The following is a 22,366-nucleotide window of genomic DNA, read 5'->3' as shown; positions in this document are numbered from 1 at the left end:
TCGTTAGCGAAAATTTGTCTGCAAGACGTTGTACATCATCTAGACGTATTTGTGGCAGATGTGCAAGCCACTTGGTAAACTCCATTCTGAGGCGCTAGCAGAAGTAACTTCTGAGTAACTTCTAAAACTTCTTCTTGAGTTTTACTGGCGGTTGGCAAATCAGCTTATAGGTGCATTACCGCCACCTTATGAACTGGAGTGCTAGCGGAAGTAATGATACACTGCTTCGTGGCAGAACGGAAGATGCGTGACGTCATGTGAAAAGGGCGTATTGCAGCACTCAACATCATCATCTCCTCATCCTCTAATTGGCCCGTGGTTGTTCCATGCCCGCATGTGAGCAATGCATCTTATGTTTTGTCTCCAGGGTTAGCATCCTCACATGATGCTGTGACATGTTTTTGTGTGTTTTATAAATCTGTGTTCATCAGGAGACTTGGTTGAAAACCTGTCTCACTTCTCTAACACCTGTCTTGTTGTTTCTTTCTCATCGCGTATTTCTCACTCTCTCGTTCTTGTTCTCTTAGGAAAGGAAGCTATAATTTGTCTTTCTTTTTCTGCATTGGCCATGAATAAATTATCAAAGAACAAGTAATGATCGCTGCTGTTCTGGTTTTATGTATATGTGATTTTATGTACTGTATATGTGATTCTGTGAATGTTATTTTAAGAGGATGTGTGAGACACGTTTACTAAGTGTCTGTAGATGTGAAATCTTCCACATTTTAATCACAATATTTTAGCTCAACGTCCTCCGTCTTACTAACCCTCCACAATCCAGTACTGCGAGTATTTAAAATAAATCCTAAAAAAGATCTTTTGTGTATATTTTGCTCATGGCAGCACTTACTCTTTACATGATACAGTCAAACACGTTGTGCATTTTTAAAGAGCTTATTCAGGTCCCTGGATCGCATGGATGCAGTGATGCTATAAAGACCTAGTGTTTCATGCTCCTTCATCCTCCACAGACTCGTGCTTTACCCACAAGGTAAAGAAATGCACCTTGCAAATTGCATTTAGCAGAGATTTTGTTGCGTCATTCACTTGGTGAAACTGATGCCAAAAGAGTACAGACAGCATGTGAAAAGAAACATCACTATCAGTGGACGTGATTCATTCTTTATAAATTCTCCCTCTTCTGCGTTTGTGTTTGTCGAGGAGTGTGTGTATGTGTGTTCGCATTTCTTGCTTGGATCTTGCTGTCTTCCTGCTGTTCTTGTGACAGGGTTCTGTCAGGGGACTGTGTGCAGTAGAGAGAGAACATTTCCATATTACACACAAAGAGGTTTGCATGTGGAGTCTGTAGAAATGGGCCGTCCAGATGTGCAGTCTGGTGCTGGGGATGGAGATGCAACGTTTAGATGTGACTCTAGCCTGAGTGAGTTGGGAAGCAACGAATGGAACACAAAATCTAGTGACAGTCACTTTACAATGACATTTTAACCAAATTGCTTTATACCATTACATTCAGATTTAATTGGTGAATTTAATTATTGGGTGACTGACTGATTAACATATGCCGTGACGTTAAAGTGAATTTCTAGAAAGATTTTTTTCTGTTTGGCTGAAAGACGCCAGAGCAGAATGAAATGCTTCACATTTTGAGTGGACCCAGCATGCCTTTGTGCAGTGCGTCATGCTGGGACGGAAACACCGGCCAACTGAGAATACACATCACCCCCTCCCATGAGCTTCTCGCTGAGCTTTTGTGGTGGTAGTGTCATGCTGGTAGGCATCAGAATGGCAGATGGGGTCAGAATTGGCATCAGTTCCCGAAGGTGAATAGGAACAGGTGAGATGAGTACAGGGGCATATTTATTTTATGCTTGTGATTAATTAAATAATTGCAGACGGGTCACTATCGTATATGAAGTAGATAGACAGTGAAACACGTGCTTTTCAGTATTACATGGTTTGGTTATGTGTTTATATTTATGTGTGTGCTTAAGCTCTTGCGTACGTGTAGTGCTGGCAGGGGATATTTTTCCCTTTGAAGTCTTTATGATATAAAATGCATAATTAATGCTGATGAGATATTTTAAGCTCAAGGCCTGATACTAACTAGTGCCACATATATCTCTCCCTCTAGCACTTCTTCTCTCAAATCTTTTTGCTTTATTTGCACAGTTATTTTGCATATAGAATCCATTTTTGGTGGTGGGCTTTCAGTGGCAAGTTTATGTATGTTTTACGCATCAGCAAGTAGAAACGTATGCCTTTGGCCGATGCTTTTATCCAAAGCGACGTACAGTTACTTTAGGGTATAAAGGTTATCAATATTTGCTTTCCTTTGGAAACAATTCCATGACCTTTGCGCTGCTGACTCAATGATCCACAAATTTGGCAGCAGTAAATGTGTTACTTAATGTGTTAATGCACTTCCAAAAATGAAAATTCTGTCATCATTTACCCTATTGTCATTTCACACCTGCAACTTTCTTCTGCAGAACACAAAAGAAGATATTTTGAAGAATGTTGGTAACCGAACTACAGCGGTACCATTGCATTGGTTTTGTGTCTATACAATAGAAGTCGATTATTTGGGTGCCAACATTCTTCAAAATGTCCTCATACAGGTTTTAAATGACAAGAGTAAATGATGACAGAATTTTCATTTTTAATGAACTATCACATCAAGCGAAGGTGAGATAAATTGTCACTTCTGACATGTAAATGTTGTTTTGAGTTTACCATCACCTCCATATCGTCTCATTGAAAGTCACTGCATAACGACCTCTCCTGTCTCTATCTCTTATTTTCCGTCACAGTCTGTGTCAGAACTGTAGATGCTGATTCACTCTCCAGCCCGAGGACACCAAATAATAAGAAAGTCGGTAACATGATGGCGGCCGCTCGTCCCTGCGCTCCGTACCTAATCTAGGCTAACAATGACCTTGGGTCTGTGCTTCTACCACACACGCAGACACAGAGAGATGGGGGTTTGCTGGGGGGTTGAAGAAGAAAAGAGTCAGGTGATGAGAGAGTTTGAGAAGGAAATGAGGTTTGGAAAAGGAGAGCAAGAGAGTGAGGAAGATTGAACAAAAGGGAAGGAAACAATGAGAGGGAGGTATCGAGGGAGACGAGAGGAAGGTGTGAATGAAAGGAAGAGAGATGGAGGAGAGGAAGAGGCGATAAGAGATGAAAAAGATCGTGTGTGAGACAGAGAGGGAGGAACTTCACAGCTCGAGTGTGTGTGTGTGTGCGTGTGCGTACGGTATGGGGACAAAATGTCCCCACAAAGATGGCAATATCCAAAATCCTTGTCCTTGTGGGGACATTTTTTGGTCCCCATGAGGAAACAAGCTTATAAATCATACAGAATTAACTTTTTTGAAAATCTAAAAGAGCAGACAGTTGTGTGTGATTGTTAGGTTTAGGGGGTGGGTTAGGGGTAGGGAATATGATATACAGTTTGTACAGTATAAAAACCATTGCATCTATGGAATGTCCCCATAAACCATGGAAACCCAACATGCGTGTGTGCGTGCGTGCGTGTGTGTGCGTAAGGCTGCAGTAGATTCTCTCTGGGCCGCTCATGCAAATAATGGGATTTCAGGATTCACTGTCCACTTTGCCTGAAGGTGTGTGTGTGTGCGTGCGTGCGTGCGTGCGTGCGTGCGTGTGTATTAAACCTGTGATATTATCAAGAGAGATTTCTCCCCACTGGGCAGACACACACACACACACTGCAATTAGCACATTTTGTGAATACTTCATACTTCATGTCCCAAAGCATTGGATTTCATGTTTTTGTTGTGAGAGCCATTAGATGCATTTGATAACTATTTAACATAAAATGAACATGACCTAACTAGCTAGTTCTTCATTTGTCCATGTCACCCCGCTGAGGACTATTATACAGCAGGCTTATCATTTTAACAGTCTAATTAAATTTCATTTCAATTCATTGTAATTTTCTGTCCTTTGTCACGGTACCATAAATATATCTTACGATACTGTACCTGCTGAAGTATCACGGTACCAATAGCAATGCTGTACCATGTGCATAATTGAATTTACTAAATTTAAAAAAATTACGTAATACACAGATCTAAATAAAACATTTTGGTATTTACTATTGTAAACTGTATTATACTGCACACTACAATATTTAGTAGTATTAACTATAGTAATTGGATAAATTGTCACAAATACTGTAGTATACTTGAATATTTACTATGGTTAGACTCAAAGACACTCGTGTCTAGGAATTTTTGTAAAGTTTACTGTAGTAGTAAACACTAAAGTACACTAGAACATTTTTAATGTGGGAACTGTTCAAATGTATGACAAATTTTATTCTTTCAGAAATGTTTATGAAGGGAAATGTTAGGCTTACTTTAAATGTGAAACTAAAACGGCCAGTTGGTGGTGGCAATTTTTGTGATTGTTAGTGAATCATTAAACCAATTCGTTCAAAACGACTGATTATTCGCATCTTGATGAAGTGTCTTTGTCAATTAATCATTATCATCGTCTGAGTCGTTCACTAACTTACAGTAGTACGATACTACCATTTAAAAAATAGGGCGGCATCGTGTGCATTTTGAAGGTTTAGCATCTCAATGCTACCGTAGCACTGGTACACCATGCAACCCTAGTCCTTAGTGTTCTATGTTGTATGCGCTAATATTTTACAGTCTGTGTGTCATCTCCTATGTTACAGTAAAATGTAACATAATCCAAATCAGAGTCACACCTCTAAACTGACTTTCCATTTCAGATGACCTCACCAATCTCTCATTCTTGTAGTCGCTCTGCTCCAATTACCTGGCTCCATTATAGTATCACATTATGGCTCGCTTGTCATGATCCAATAAATTCTCAATAGATCAAGTCCCCCCACTTTTTTCTTGTGGAATATCCTGTTTCACTCAGAAACATGTTGGGTTATGGAAGCAAAATGGGTTTTAAATGTCTTTGCATGCTGACTTTAATCTCTTCCTGTTTAGCTCAGAATTCTGACTTGTAATAAATGCTCATTTGTAACACACACACACACACACACACACACACACACACACACACACACACACACACACACACACACACACACACACACACACACACACACACACAGCTTCTGTTCCTCCAGTCTTCCTCCACACCTGTGCTGTGCCCACTGCTGCCCGTCTGTCGTCTGTTATTTATAGTGCACGACTTACCTCAGATCAGACTGACTAAGCTCAGATTGAGGTTTGTTCTCCCAAATGAACCCTCATTACTCATTACTTCTCTCTTCCTCTTCTTGTTCTTCTTTTTCTGTCTCTTTGAAATATCATGCACAAAAATATCATGCACGCTTTATTGTCATAAAGCGACAAAGGATTGAAACTCTATCTTGACATGCTTGGTTAGGACGGTGTTATTAGACAGCTTAATTATTATTATGGCCTTTGCACCTGATACCCAGGAGGTTGCTGGGATTTGTAACAGCTATGGTCTCAGTTTCAAAGATTACGTAGCTAAATTTCTTCGCAGTTTGGTATTTGTTGGTTTTTGTTTGTTGTGTGTTTGATGTAGACAGCTTCGGGTTGGTTTGATTTCCTCGCACAGATGTTTCGTCTGATGAATACGCTCAAGAGTTCAAAAAGATGCTTGTGTTTCTGTCTATGTGAGAATGTACTGGTTCTCAGCTAATGAGTGAGAGTCATTAGAGAAGGTTTTCAAAATAAATGGCGTTGTGTGACAATGTTCAACTGTATTGGCAGCTTGCAGTTAATGGAGGTTGGAGACCCTGACAAAGGGTGTAATAATGTCCACTGATCTAGACTGTCAATCAAGGGCGTTCATTTCAAAGGTATGCAAGAAATTGTGTCACTCAGAAACAAATAGCATCCCTCAGACAATGAGCAGATTGTAAAAAAGGAAAAAGCAAGAGCACTGGCAATGAGGAAATGAATGTCATATGGAGGAAAATAAAGTACTCCGAGATGGAGGAGAGAGGTGGGTGGCCGGCTCGGTCACTCTGCAGGAGGTGAGAAATGCAGTGATTTGCTATGGAGCAGTAGGTCAGCAGTTTCAGGCCCAACTGAGTGAATTCTGCTCAGTTTAAGATGGTTTTCTGAGTGTCAAAGCACAAAGAACACACAAGCACTCAGTGTAGCCAACATGCACATATATGCTACATACACTGTGCCCTTAAACAGATGCTTTACTTAAAAGGACATGAAATGGCATAAATGCTTTTAAAAGTTTTGTAGGCAGTTTTAATGGAATAGCACATAGAAGGTGTCCCTGTTGGGTGTTCTGTGATATCACACCTATCTCTGACAGCCCTAGACTCTTTCTTTGTTTAGCCAATCAGAACACTTAGAGGAGCTCTTTGAGTTTACTAGCATATGTCTTTGAAGGGTGGGATGCTGTTGAGTAAAGGGGGAATGCAGTTTTGATGAAATTTTGTTTTCATTCTTTTTTTTTACAAAAACGCATTTTAAAACTAGAAACAAACTAGGTTAGCTTACCTTTATGGCAACGCATCACCACTTTTTTATCTATTTGATAGCTTTAGAAATCATCTTTTTATTTCACAAATCTCTGCAATGTAACTCCACAGTTCAGTATTTCTGTTTTTTTATGTTGTGTGCAGAACAAAATAAACCAGAAACAATCCCCGAACTTTTCTGGAAAGTTTGCTTTGGTTAGACTCATTTGTTTTAGCTTAGTTTTGGCCAAGTTTTGTTTGAAATTGCATCACACCAGTTCGTTCTTTGATTTCCCCCGAAGTATACAGAGGCCTTAAAGTCCCAGTGAAATAAAAAATTACAATGCCTATTTTTTCCATGAAATATTGCAGCGTTTATTGTAAAAAGTTTATCAATGTGGGTCAATCAAATCGCAGAATAAGACTAAAGCCACGGCCACTATTTAATTTTATTAATGCAAATGCTTATTTAATGCGTCAAAAAAACGGAAGTAAAAATGATCGCAACTTCCGCTTCACAGGGACTTTAATGTGGTCTTATTCAGTTGCTAGGTCTGGAAGAAATCGGCCAAGTAGGGAATATGTTGCTTGTTTAGGAGCTGTGGGATTGCCTGTGGATTCACAACTGCTGTATGGTTCCTTCCGAGATATACCGAATTGTTTTCTCCAAATTTTTGTAACTGCAATGAAAAACTTCCACATGAGTGATTTCAGTAGCTTTGTGGTTTTGTATATCACTCATACAGTGGCCACACAAGGCATAGTTTGTGGTTAGAAGAGACCCTTTAATGCTGTAGCACCAGTAGAATATATCACATCTGTGTTACGAGAGAGTTATCCCTCGCTGCACGTGTACTGTCTGTTAATTCATGGTTCGGCTCTGTGCTGTATAATTTCAGCTTCATGTTGAAGACTAATGATTTGGCCCTAGTTTCTGGGATGGAGCGTGTGTTTGTGTCAGAGTGGGGATGGTTTACAATGTGTGAATGAATAACTTTGTGCTGTTTTGCGTGCGTTGTCCCCTGGAGCTGCAGCAAGCGCGTGCCACGGAGAGGAGCGTACGGTATTAGTCAACAAACTACGTGCAAGCCAGTTAAGGTATAGATCAGAGCTTGTCAGCATGCCATGCTATGCGTGTTGCAGGGGCATTCATCTGCGTAAGACGTGATAACACAGAAATAGTCAAGAAACAAGACACACACACACACGCAACCATACACCAGCCAAGTTATGAGACCAAGAATGTCGGGTCTTAATTTTTTTTAACAGTTTTAACCTCATTTTGTTGAAGCCATAGAAACATTGGCTAGAGTATTTTTATTTTTTACTGGTGAATACATGTTTATGAATTAAGTGTTCATGTATAACTTTGTGTTCAGTTTGGAAAAAAAACATACAAATATTTTGTTTGAATTTCTATATAAACTGACTCTGTCATTGACAACTGTACTATTGACAATACATACATATTACATATTAACAAAAGACAGTTTTTTAAGAGATTAGTACAAGTGCATTTTGTTAGTGCACTATTGCATGAATTAACACTTTCATATTTTTATGACTATTGCATTTGTCACAAGCTGTCCTCTTCCTTTCGACAACACATCTGTCTGCTGTAATGCGACTAGCGCATGCACGTTTGTGCGCATGCATGTTTGTGTGGGGGAGAGAGAGTGAAGGGCGCCCTAAATGAGCATCGTCCTCTGACAAACAACACTCCTCACCTTAATTCGACATGTCCCTCCCCCACCATCCGCTCGCTCTCCCGCCCTGCGGGGACCTAGTTTAGTTTCACACCACACGTAATCGCATGCACACACACCTGCAAACGGTCGATCGATCAGTGCTGCAGGGGGCTGATCAATATTGGCTGGATTTGAAGCAGTGGAAGACTGGGGAATTAGCCGAGCGTGGGGTTTATTCGCAGAATATTTTTTAGTATGATGCATTTGTGCGTGCGCATTCATTTGCATCTTCGCACATGCGAGAGCTCTCAGGATGTGCACTTAAGTCCACTTACAGTGTAAGAGTGTTCATTAAAGGTGTTGAATGCAGAACTAAAGTGCAAAAACGAACGGTTTGTCTTGATGGTTTTCTACTAACCCCCCATCTAGAGGCTTAATATTCACAGGGTTCGAGAATAGCAAAGTCCTTGCAGCTCAAGACGGCACTACTCGGGAATCATAATTAGATCTGCGTCGGTTTTTAGGTGTTTGGTTGAGGAAATGAGGGCTACAATTTTTCTAACTCTGAGGGATTCTTTGTGATAAAGATAAGCTTTTATGAAAAGTTTTAATTAAAACTCTATTGCCAGCAGACGGTGGTGTAATGGGGTGACGGCGGCTGTAGCTTTGTTTGTGTGAGGTGATGGGAAAGAGATAAGATCTTAGAAATCTGCCCGTGTTGGTACACGGTTCCACGCAAACGCGCAGAGACGATCCACTGTAGTTTTGATTTATTTTTTGAAAAGGCCTCTTTTTGGTTGGCAGGGACCTACTCCTGTGAAATCTGCAAATCCAATTACTTTATGCAAAGTGGGAGCAGTTGTGTTTTGTTAAGAACAAAATAAAACTTACATTAGAATCTATTAACAATGCTTTGATGTGGAAAGAGCAAATGAGTTCTGGAGACTCAGTCAGTGGTAGCGTTCTGGCTTGGGAAAAAGGAAATACTTAAAGAAATGCATCTGAAGATCTAAGACGTCTCCTGAAAGCTAGTGAGGAACTTCTGAGAGCTCTCAGAAGATTTTATTTCTTTTAGTTGTGTCTCTGTCTCTCACCCCCTCCAGCCACTGTTTCCCCCATTTCCTTTTAATATGCAATTGCTTAATCTGATACTGTCTTTGAATTTGCTTTGAAATGTGCAGGTCCTGGATCATTATCACTGACTGTAATACAAGTTTTGCCTAATGAAATCTCCCCCCCTGACCTATACAGCCTGTTTTAAAGGGTTACCACACTTTCCCCTTAAAGGGACAGTTCACCCAAAAATAAAAATTCTGTCATCATTTCCTCACCCTAGAGTCTGTATACATTTCTTTGTCTCCGATGAACACAAGGACATATTATTTGAAAGAATGATTGTAACCAAACAGTTCTTGGCCACCATTGACTACCATAGAAGGAAAAATTACAATGGTAGTCAAAAGTGCCCCAGAACCATTTGCTGTCCTACATTCTTCAAAATATCTTCTTTTGTGTTCAACAGAACAAAGAAATTTATAAAGCCATTTTTTCTACAGTGGTGGGCAAGAACTGTTGGATTACAAGCATTCTTCCAAATATCTTTTTCTGTGTTCATTAGAACAAAAAATTGTATACAGGTTTGAAACAACTCGAAGATGAGTAAATGATGACAGAATTTTCATTTTTGGGTGAACTGTTCCTTTAAGATTTTGGATAGGGGTGGGCCGATCCCGATACTCTGGATCAGTATCGCGTCGATACGGACATTTTTTGCTGGATCGTGTGTCGGAAGTGGCAGGACGATCCAAAATCCTATCCTGAATAATATTATCAAGCTTTGAGAAGGATGAGCTATTAGGAAACCGCTGTAAGAGTTTTCATGTGCTAAATTTTAATATTTTCTTATGTCATGCAATAGCTTTATATTATGAGAAGCCAAAAGATCATTAAGGTCATGCTGTCATCTGTCACTCTCCATTCAGCATACTCTAGTGTTCGGTGACAGTCAGAAGGACGCTACTCTTTCCAAGATGTTCCAATGTTTTAATCATTCTGCATAATCACAAGATAATAGTCTTTAAAGGGATTGTATTTTGCTGGAGTTGGTAATCACTGATGGGTGTCTTAAATTAAAGAGTAAAATGCGTCACTCACACACAATAACTCTGTTTTTAAACCTCTGATTAAAAGGCTCAGTAAACTGTTGGAAGGATGCAATGCACTTTACTTAAAATATATAACATATCTTTTACCTTTGTGTTGTAACTGTTATGAACTTCAGAAGAAGGTGCGTTAAGTGCGTCAAGGCGGATGTGTGCCCGCGACACGCACAGTAGGCCTACGTGTAAATAAGAGAATGAATGAAGCGTGTCATCCAGCTCCCAGAATGCGCAATGTGTGTAGAGAAGCAAATCCATTACGCGCATCATTCTGCACCCGGGATGGGCATGGGCCCCATTGTACCACTTTACATTAGTGCAGAGATGTACAGTAGTGAAGTATTTTCACTTTTCAAGTATCTGTACTTTATGAGAGTGTTTTTACTTTGAAAAAAGTTATTGCACTACATTATAAAGCATATATCATTATGTTCAGTCAACTTTCATAAATACGTTATAGTTTTGTTCAATACAATAAAATACATGCAATTCTACACTGATCAGGAAAAAGCAGGATTTAGCTACGGCTGTCACGATTATGAAATTTGGCTGACGATTTAATAAATCATTGCGATTATGAGGATTAATTGTCTGTTTTAGAGCTTTGACTTTTAATTTTCATACATTTTTTATTCAGCTTTGAAACGACCATATTGTTCTGAATATAAAGACTATGTTCTTTTTCTTGGAAATACATAAGAAAAAATTGGGTCATCATACTTAAGGTTTAGGCTTTTACCTGTCAATAATACAACCGCCAAATACTTGTAAATGAAGTAAATTGATCAGGAGTGAATTGAAGCCACCATTAAAATGCTGTCAGCCATAGAAAAACATCTAATCTGTTTTTTTCTCACTTGCAAGACTACAATAAAAGTTGACTTCTATGTTAATGAGATTTTGGTAGACTGGTTTTCACACTGAAATAATATTAAATTGTACTGCAGGATATTTTTATGGTATATGCTATAGTTTTTTTTAAAGTGATTGTGTTGTGGTGGTACATTTTACAAGTATTACCATGCTTTAGTTACAATATATACAATAAAATATGAAATATGCAGATGCAGTACAGCTCCCCCTAGTGTCTTCTATAGAGATGTGCAATAATTGCGATGATCTGAAACCATCGCGATGAGGTCAAACAATCGCGATGAGATGATTATTTAATAACCGTGACAGCCCTAGATTTAGCAAGACTAAAGGAAACAATGGTATCAGCCCACCCCTAATTCTGGATGCTATTAGGGTCTCTGTTTATTTTGACAGCTCTACGAGTCTAGGGACTCCATCCTTCGGCTGTGCATGACGTGGCTGTATATCTGTGTTGTATACAAGGCTGTGAAAACTTAATGTGCTGCCCGGTCATACACATTTCTTTTACTGTTAATGAACTTGCTGAGAGTTATGGATGGTTGGATGCTATTTGGCATTGTTTCAGAGTGTGGGAGGAAAAAAGAAACAGTTTCACTGTAACACTTCAGCCTTCTCCTCTCATTTGTGGCCGTTGGGTTTGTCTCCCCTCCCTCCTGTTCTCCATTTACACCGTCATACCCTCCGAGCTGAACATTGCATTTGACCTTTGCGAAAACAATTTGGAAAGCGTGAGGATCCAGTGGGCGTGAAAATGAGTGTGGTTAGAAGCCCGAAGTGGAGAGGCTGTAACTTCCACCTTGCGTGTGTGTGTGTGTTGATATTGAAGTTGACCACCTCATCGACTGGGGGCTTGAGGTTCGAGTGAAGTGGCTCCGGGGTTCAGACAGCCCTTTCTGAGCTCCATATATACTGCAGTGAGGGCATCATCATTAACCTCAACATCTCAGCCCATCCACTAAGAATTCACATTAGCTGATGCGCGGGGCGGCCGGCGGAGTGATGTCAAGATAAAAGGTGAGTTAGGGAGGGAAGGAGCACTGAATCTCACTGGGGTTCTTTGGAAAGATGAGGATGTGAGCAACCTTTAGAGAATGAGATCACATAGCAGGAGAGAGGTGATAATGCGCACACACGCACCTGTAATATCACTCATAATAATGGAATAGTTCACCCAAACATGAAAATACCTGGATGCCAGTGTTAACTATTATGTGCTCCAAAACTGTATGCCATTATTGTCTTCTATGAAATACAGAAGGTGACATTTCTTTTTTTCAATGCAACCGTTTTGAACACATCTGTCTGAAAAGCTTCAGAAATGTAGAAATTCACAAGATTGCTTTGTGTGAAACAGAATGAAATTGAAATCATTATTCACCACATAATATGGTATGGGGTGGTTTAATAGAGCTTTTTTGGGTGTGTCACTCTGAACAGCATGGGGAAAAAGGCATGTGGGATTTCAAATGACATTCGGGATTGTAAATAATGACACATTTGTCTTGTTTAGGTGAACCTTTCCTTAATAAAGGAAATAATGTCTTGTTTAATGGCTTTTCTTTATAAAATTCATTGCACTGAGTTTTTTTGTGTTTATACAGCAATACTTTTCAGTCTGTCGCAGCCGTCGTTCTTTCTTTCCCCTCCCTTACTTTTTGCTACGCTTTTGCCTGGCCGTCAAACGAATTAAGCATAAAAACTGTTTCTGTCTGGCTGCCGAGGAGTTTGTTTCTGAGTCTATAGAGAAACACTCTGTGTGTATGTGTGTGTGCGTGCGTGTAAGCAGGCAGGCGTGAAAGTGTCCATACACCAGATTCTGTCTATTCAGTGTGATGTTTGCTGACAGTTTGTGACGGACCAGAAGCTTGGCTCAGAACCCCTGCAGTACATCATTCACACAATTCTACTCTAGTATCATCGTTCCCTCTCTCCCTTGGCAAACATCTATTGTTGATCTGTTAAATGTTCATGCCTGTCCGTCTCACAATAATGCTAACAAAGGCTTATCGCTGAAAAATACACCCACAACCCATCCCATACATAATCCAGTTTACAGTGGCCCTATGTACTATACAACTGTAACAGTTCATAGATCAGGGAAGGAAGAGCCAAAAACTGACAATGGTTTAAACTTTAATGTTACTTTAATTACAAAAATAAACAGCTGCCTTGGTGCTGACTGACGCATATAGACAGAATAAACATCAATATGGTGGTCCCAGTCCACTGTTTTCGCCCTTCTTTTTTTATCCTTCTTGATCAGTGTAACGAGGAAGGCGCGACGAGAGCCGTGAGGTAACGGTGCGAGGCCGGTGACGCGAGTGATAATGAGTGTCAGCTGCGCGTTGCACCGGTCTCGCATCTCCCACAGAGGAGCTACGGAAGCATGAAAGGACGAGCAACAGGAGTGTACGAAAAGAGAGGACCAGGCCTGGACATTGTGTTAAGCTGTGGGCCCTTTACTTGCATTTTGTTGTTGGTTTAATGTTTGTTTAATGTTCGCCGGTTCCCGCCTCCTTCCTTCCTATTCACGGAAGGTATTACATTGGTGCCGAAACCCGGGAGGAAGGAGGCGGGAACCTGTGAACATTAAACAAACTTTTAATAAAATAAACCAACAACAAAACGAAAGTAAAGGCCCGACAGCTACCTCACGGTCAACTGCCGGCCACACAAACATAAATAAAACTTAACACAATGTCCAGGCCTGGTCCTCTCTCATCGTACACTCCTGTCGCTCGTCCTTTTATGCTCCCAGAGCTCCTCCATGAGAGATGCGAGACCGGTGCAACGCGCAGCTGACACTCATTATCACCGGCCTCGCACCGTTCCCTCACGGCTCTCGTCCCGCCTTCCTCGTTACAGTCAGGGTTTTTTAAAACTTTATGATGCCAAGGACCCCCAAATATGATTAACCTTTTGTGAGGGACCCCCTTTCTAAAATCTATAAATTATGTATAAAGGAACATTTAAACTTTGCTAGATAAATACAACATATTGTTTCTGGACTTTGCTACGCTTTTGGATGTAGGCCTATATAAACAATTGTGGAAACTTTGCATGTAGCAAAAGAAAGAGATAAACATTTCAAATGAAACGATAATCATTTTCAGTAGTCTTTTACAATGTTTGCAATGTAGACTTTTACAGTGCTTTATCTTTTCTCTGAAATTTTCTGGGGACCCCTTGAAAGCTTTTGGAGATCCCCTGGGCGTCAGCGGACCCCAGTTTAAAATCCCCTGTTCCAGATAATCCTTCCTGTTAGTTTGACATAAAATTTGGACGAATATGGTTGGTCTAATGTGTTTTACCATAGGTCAAACTTATTTTTTTAAATTCCCCTAAATACAGAAGTAAAATGTAATTGCCTTTTTGGAGTGCACTTTATCCCTATTCCTTTCGCTTCTGGCCATTTGAACATCTTTCGGCGTGTGTCTGAGCGTGGCAGGATGTCTGGACTCTGATGGAGAGCTCATGGATTAAAGCTGATTAAAGTGGAATTGGAAGAAGTAATCAGAGATGCAAGTGCCCGTGCTGATTATGAGCTGAAGACTCCTCAGGCCGCCCCCAGTTTAGATCCCTGATAAGCACAATGATGAACTATAATTAATGATAAGCATATTAAATGATAACACAGTCTTGTTTCTCCCCCCATGGCACAAGGCCTTCGCATCGTCATTCTGTGCATCCTCTGGCAGATGCTGCCACACTGTCATTAACCGCTGGCTTGGTTCTGTGTAGCTTTAATTACTGCAAACTAAATGTGTTTGACTGCTTATAATGCTGTGTATAACCAAGATCTCATTTATATCCACCTTCAGTTTTTGGCGACAAAGACTATATCTGCAAAAGTGGTTTAGGCTTTAGTGTTGGTGAACAGTATCAATCATACTATAGAAAAAGCATGTGTCTATTTATTATTAAGCTGTATGAATTCTGAACCTGAACTAAAATGGGATTGTAAGGCGCTTTAAGATTTCTAACCTGCCTTTTTATTTCACTGGGTGGTTTCACTCATTATTAATAACTGCTGTCAGCTCTGTGGAGTGAGAACTCTTTCCTGCTCTGTGAGTGTGTAAAGGACGGAGTCTTGCTGAACAGAGCTACTAAAAATGGCAATTTAGAGTGTCCCATTTCTTATTTTTTATTTATTTTATAGAGAAAAATATATTATGAAGGTATTTTATTGCTATGGTTTTGGAAGATAGAATTAGCTCACTTTAAGGTAATAAAAACATAACGCTTCATAAGGTCTTTATACACCTCTGAAGACATAGTTATGTATATTATATTGCATTTCTGTCAATAGATCCTCCAAAGAATTTAACATTGGACCTTTAAGCCCATTGCACATTGAGTCCGAAATCTGCGTCCAAAATTTCCCGACGGTAAAAAATAAATACGACCTCACGTTGTGTCAATCACATTTACACACTGCCTCCGATATTTTAGTCCGTCATGAAAGAATTCAGACCAGGTTCGATTTTCTGCGTTTTCGCATCCGTAGCAAGCATTTTGAGTGGCCTTTTATAACAATTCAGAGACACCGTACAAACGAGAGCCAAATACGAAAAAAAACGCATACGAAAATTTCGGACTGTATGTGCAAAGACCTTTAAGGTAAACCGTAATAAATTAATGATTTTTTTCTCCAGGCTATGTAAGATACTTTAGGAAATTCATTTTTTGTTTGACATGGGTGTCTAATACAAAGCTACCATCATTGTTTTGAATTATCAGCAACTTACTATGTACTTTGACCTTTTTTGACATAAACAATACTGTATGTGTTGTCTTGTACAGCATGAGTTTTTTACTTCTGGCTCCTTCACTATCAATCACCCATGGTGGGTTGTAATAGGCCTGCATTAACATCCTGCTTTGATCATCTCTGTCTTCTAATCTCCAGAAGAAAAAAAACGTCACAGTCTGTTGATGAATATGTATATCAGTACTAGACTCATCTACAGTATACAGTAGCTCTCTGATAATGATGACAGGAGTGCATGAAGTTGTGAGTGCCGGACCAAGTGTGTTTGGTTGTACTTCAGTCCAGAAAGAAGTGTTGCACATGTAGCTCTATGCAAGCATCTCCTGATCCTGTTTGCGTGGTGCGAACGCGTGGAGTGCGAGGGAATGCGACCCAAATGGAATTACTCTTCCATCAAAGGGAAGTATTCATGAATTAAAAATGACCTTGATTGGAGAGGCCCCTGAGACAGAACGCCACAGTTCAAGCAATTTCACACCCGTTCGCTGAACGCCTTGCCAGCGCGACGGGAGGCGTGCCGAGGGCCTGAGAGTGGAGAAAGTAAAAGAAAACGGATTTATAGATTTCATGTGTAGGAGTAAAAGCACGGCATTGAGAACAAATCGTTTATGCTGTACGAGGTGTGTATGTTTGTATTTGTCTTTCCGTATTTGAGTCTTGTGGATGTTTTGTTTGTTTGTCTCAGGCTGTGTTGTGTTTCCATCATCTAAAGCACAAATACATTCTTGATGGATTTCGTCTTCGAAGTCGCCTTGGAAATGTGTGCATTAAAGTCAACAAATAGAAAAGCACCTAAGCCCTTGAATTCATACATAATTCAGCCATAGCCAACCATTTTTAGACCGCAGATTTCCATCACAGAGGTGAATAACAGTTGTGCATCTGCTTTTGAAGGGCTGTACCTCGCATTCCCTCCCGTTTTTGTGCTCGTACAAACAAACATGAAAAGGTCACAAGTGAAAGACTCCTCGCAGAATCGGCCCTGTACACAAAAGCTGACATGCAAGGCTGGAGAGGATTTTCACCACTAAAAGATTAAGATTCAATTCACTTTAATTCAATATCCAACCTTTTCTCAAGAGCTTAGGGCTCAGCCATGTATAAAACCACCCTTTTGATAGCTTTCATAATTCAGGAGCTTGTAAAATTACAAGCGATCAATGTAATTTCTTATCAGAAACTAGATTTCACGGCTTACAAAATCAGGATGGTATTTTTCGCTAGGCTACGTGGGTTGTTTTTCATTTCATTGCGCAGTTGAATGGACCTGAGTCTCGGGCTCGCTGAAGAGCAACAAGCCAATGTTCTTTTTTGCATTTAAGCCTCTACCCATGATGCACCTGGTTTGACACTTCACCACAAACCCGAGCCGGCAGATGCTCATTAGAGCGCTTGTGTCAGCTCTATCCTGCCTTTCAATCGCACCATCTCCGTTGCTCAATTCCAATCTTTTGCCAGGAACAATCCAGTAACAATGACGTTAGATGACACATTCGCATTTGATCATTTTCTTCTTATGTGCTAATAAGGCTGATGTCAGACCATTCAGATTTGACAGTACGGTCCGATTCGGCGTGTTTGTGTTGTTGTGTACTGCCTTGTCTGGCTCCTTTGTTTCCTCGCGTCGCTGTCCTCTCGAGTTTGCTTGTGCGAGACTGTTTGTGTATATTTGCAAGTGTGTTTTGGTGTAGAATGAGGTTTTTAAGGGCTTCTGCCTGGCTTTGATCCAGACTTTAACACAGCGCCGATCGATCGGCGGTTCAGGCTGGATTAAGGCTCTTCAGATGGCCTCTGTCTGCCCATCGCAAATCACAACCCGCCTCGAGTGCCTTTGTACTGCTGCTCCAAAGAGGTGCGGTCAGTCAACACCTGTGAGATGTAGCCAGGTGTCAGTAAGGTGGTAAACAAAGAGAAGCCAAGATATTTGGGGGCCACATTGCACTAGCAAGAAAGAAAGAACGCTATGTATACATAAAATGTATTCATGAAAGCAAAGCTGGTTTGTAACATTCTCTTTCTCTTTTATCTTCTTCCTTTCCAGAAAAGAGATGACATCCAGATAGATTCCAGAGCTAGTCCTAAGAAGAGCGCAGAGCCCGCTATCGACCTGCTAGGCCTCGGTAAGACATGAATAATTGATGACACTTCCAGCCATTTCAATTGAAGGAATCTAATACGGGAATCAGATTTTAATACAGACTGCAACCAGTCATAACTCAACACTGGGACTATCAATTGAACCTGGTGGTTAATGAGATTAATTATAAAAATATAATAAAATGTAATAAAAATAGCAATTAATTTAGCCACCCAGACCTGGGTAAAAATTCTGTACCTGAAATTACTACCTTCATGCTCTCTCTCTGTCTTTATTTGGAATATTAAAGAAAAGGTTTTTGTTTTGTTCTTTTTTTTCTTTTTTACAGTCCATGCACAAAATATGTGTTATCTGCATGTACTTAAAGGTCCAGTGTATGGAATTTAGCGGCAACTTGCGGTGAAGTTGCAAATTGCAACCAATGGCTCACTCCACCCCTACCTTTCGAAGCACTACGGTGGCTGACACAGAACTAAAATGTCGCCATGTTTTTGCTTCTTTACTGAAGGAGATAACGTATTTATGAAACGTGCTCTGTAGAGCAGTTTGTCTATTAAGGGCTACTGTAGAAACAACATAGTGAATCCCATGCGAGGGGACCTGAGGTGTATGTAGATAGAAACACTTTATGATTTATGGTCTTTATACACCTCTGAAGGCATAGTTATGAATATTATAATGCATTTCTGTCAATAGATCCTCCAAATAATTACACACTGGACCTTTAATATGTGTTAGGTTTGCTTATTTGTTTAGGTTTGATTTCTATTAGTCAATGGGAATATCATTAAAATAAATTTGTTTGAACTTCTTTATCAATTGTCAGCTCTGATTTAAACTGATATAGAAAGATCTGAAAACACTTGACTGTTCCGAGACAAGGGCTCGGTCACCCATGTGAGACGTTTCAAAACTATGTTAGTGATCTGATAGAGAACTCACTAAGTGCTATTGCTGCTATTGCAGTTCAGATGAAGGTTGAGAAAAACACACTGATAGTTCAGTCCTGACGGTATTGATCAGCCCGGCAACCGGAGCCCTTGAGATGACCAAACACAATTGATGTTATATTACTTTCTGGGAAATTAAAGTTTCTATTTGCTGCCCTGGAGCTTTCCTTTGCCATTTCGTCTTGCGTTTTTATCGCTTTCCCCATCTCTCGCGCTCTCTTTCAATATCTTCCACTCTCTCGATCTCAGTCGATAGAGAGTTGTCCGTTATGATGACTGAGAGAGACGGTGAAGAGACAGAGGGGTCGGTAGGAATCAAGAGAGAAGATATCAATTTCCGTGGATGGTGTGTGTGCCCCGGGCACGTGGGATATAGAGAGCTGAGTGTTTGTGTGTGTGTTTAGATGTATGTTTTCTGCTGCGGGGCAATAGGGGTCAGTGCTGATGAAGAGCGGCTGGAGATGATGGTGTTGAGATTGAGACATGCGTCTTATTGATGTGTTTTTGCTTAAGGCTTTGGTGTCTCTCATCCCCTCTTCACACCAGCAACGGACCCCAGCACTGTATTTCTTCCCAATTTCTTTTCTCTGATACTAAACTTTTGTTGCTGAGCCTTAAATGCTTTGTAAGATTTTCTGATTTAATAAAAGTTTATTTTGTCAGAATGCATTAGCGTTTACACTACAAATGCGATGCAGTCATGCGTTAATGACTTTACAACATAAAAATCCACTTTTTGTTCTTATCAGAAGTTTGTGCATGAAAAATACATCCAAAACAGAATGCAATATTTTTCATACAATTCTTTTATAGATATCTCTGCAACATGGTTCTCTGATTTCCTCTTTCCTTTCTTACACCCCCAACTCATGAATTCTTTCATCCCTCCTCTTCCCCACAGCCATCGCTTTTCTCTCCAATAATATTACTGTGAGCTCTTATTTTCATGGATTTTATCAGTCATAAAAGAAGCCACCGGCTCTTTGCGCACTGTAATGTGTGAACACAGGCTGGGCTCTGATGGAGTCTTTGACTTTAATGGAAAGAGAGAACGCGTCTGAGCGGCAGCCCGGCGATGGAGGCGAGCGGGCGTGTTGGCGGACTCGTATGCGAAGTGTGATTAGATTTCCTGCTCTTGGATGGAGTCGATAGGTAGCGGGAAGGGGAAAGGCGAGCTGAGCGGGCGGTGTGGGCCGCTGCCAGTAGAGCAGTCCTTAGACTTGTATGAACAGGTTTAGCTTGGAAGTGGTCATTAGTGATTCACAGATCTGTGTGAATGAGATGGAAAGAGTCTCAACGATTCGGATTCGATTTCCCGTAATGTTTTTCAATTCTCTTTTTAGTTCTTGAGAAATAGTTGGTCATAACTGTATGTTCCTCTAGCCCAGTGGTCACCAACCTTTTTGAGCCTAAGATCCCCGACGTCAGAATTGTTGAAAGGCAAGATCTACCATTCAAAAAGTTGAAAATAAAAACAGCTCAGATTGAACCTCCTGCTTGAGGCCTTTTATTTAGTCTATAATTGTGGGTCTATTTGAATTACCTGAAATTCTTTGTTCCACTTTTCAGATGCAACCAAGCAAACTCTGTAACATGTAGAGTTGCCACTTTCAGTGTGCCATAATGAGGTGAAAAACACCAATTTAAACACCAGTTCAAGGACTTTAATTCATACATGACAGCTTGACATTAAAACGAGGTTTAAAATAAGTTTAACAAGACCCTAATTATTTAGGTATTTACTGTATAAAGATTTGTTCTTTATGATGCATTTATTTAGTTTACTTTTATTAAGTAAATACATCATATAGATGGAAATGTTATAAATAGGCCCTAATAATAACAACAACGTTAATTATTTATTTTAAATCATTTATCTATTTACTTTTACCTGTCTAATAATGTCTTGGTAATAAGTATCTGTTTCATAAAATAGCTAAAGGTAGTAGTATGGAATGGGCTATCATATTAGGCTAATTGAAAACATAAATAGGATATCAGCAGGAGATGTCATCTCCCGCATGAGATAGTACTGGTGCAGTTTACCATCACTGACAGACCCGCGGATCATTCACTATTACAACTTTGTGAATAGACCGATGTTGTCTTTCAGACAAACTCAACATTAAAATGCGATGCTTTCTCACCATATCCCGTTGCTCACACTCGTAAGTTACATTCGCTGAAGACAGATAGCCGCGATTCCAGATGAAAACAGGACAGTATGAAACCGCGGCGCTTGCTTGCGCATCCAGTGAAAAAGCACAAAAATGCCAACGAACAAGTGACATTTTTATGTCATATGAATAAACTGTTTTTAAGCGTAATGCACCGCAACAGTATAGTGACCTCCAAATGACAGTTACGCCAGTGCATGCGCGAGTCTCATTTTGCATTTGATCACGGACCACCGACATTAGAAACACTGAAGAGCGATCACGCGCAGTCGCGCATCACAATGAAATGTGATTAATGATAACGGTCGCATTAAAAACTCACGCAGGCCAGGGAATCATTATTTATACAGCCATGAAAAGATTAATGCAGAACTTAAAAACATACAACCACTGAATGAAGAGAAAGAGAGATGCGCTTGCAAAACTGGACATTGATCAGGCACAATATATTTGTCTCTCCATTTTCGTATTAGCCTACTTTCGGGGATCGACAAGTAACGTCTCAAAGATCGACCAGTCGATCGCGATCGACGGGTTGGCGACCACTGCTCTAGCCCAATACGTATGCTAAACGAGCATTTTCAGAGTATTTTATGTGTGGCATCGATGCATCATATCGTTAGAAATTTAATCGATGCATCGACCCATATTGATGTATTGTTACATCCCTAATCTAAATACAAATATTAAACTTTAGCAGCTTGGAGAAGATACTGTAAATCTGAGACTTATTTGAATGAACAAATTTCATTGCATAGGAAATTAATTTTTAAACTAGATGGCATCTGCAAACAGGTTTTTTTTACATTTTTCCCCAAACTAACTTAAATTTTCTTTAAAAAGTTTGCTATTGCTTTTATCATCTATTTGTTCGGGTTATGACTTAGCTGTTTGTTATTAAAAAAGGAGACTTTGATACAGCTTGGTTATTTCATACAGCATAAATACGAATGCATGTTTAATATGTTTAAATTTGGCAGTTCTCTGCTTATTTTGCAAAATAAAACTTCTAAATAAGTTTGATTGTAAAATATAACCGCCTGAGGCTTGAAAATGTTTTGAGCGCACTCAAGAACTGAAAACACACATGCATTCTATGTTATCTTTTACCCAATGCTGTTGCTTAGATTTGTGGCTTTTTGTTTGTTCATCATCATTTAGTAATTTCTCAATATTCAATTTATTGTCATTCAGAATTTTCTCACTTTCTGGTTCTGGTC

General features: G+C 40.0%; 1 protein-coding gene across 2 annotated transcripts in view; it reads left to right on the top strand.

Annotated features, from left to right (window-relative positions):
• Window positions 1-22,366, top strand: part of smap1 (small ArfGAP 1) — a 100,783-nt gene that overhangs the window by 62,473 nt on the left and 15,944 nt on the right. For both annotated transcript variants that reach the window (XM_057342618.1, XM_057342619.1), the window contains one exon: window positions 17,963-18,041. In XM_057342618.1, coding sequence (XP_057198601.1) covers window positions 17,963-18,041 — 79 coding nt within the window. The remainder of the gene's footprint in view (window positions 1-17,962; window positions 18,042-22,366) is intronic.

This window comes from Triplophysa rosa, linkage group LG9 (genome assembly GCF_024868665.1).
Source record: "Triplophysa rosa linkage group LG9, Trosa_1v2, whole genome shotgun sequence".
Lineage (NCBI taxonomy): Eukaryota > Metazoa > Chordata > Actinopteri > Cypriniformes > Nemacheilidae > Triplophysa > Triplophysa rosa.
Note: the sequence above shows the minus strand (reverse complement) of the source record. Positions and strands in the feature narration are given on the sequence as shown.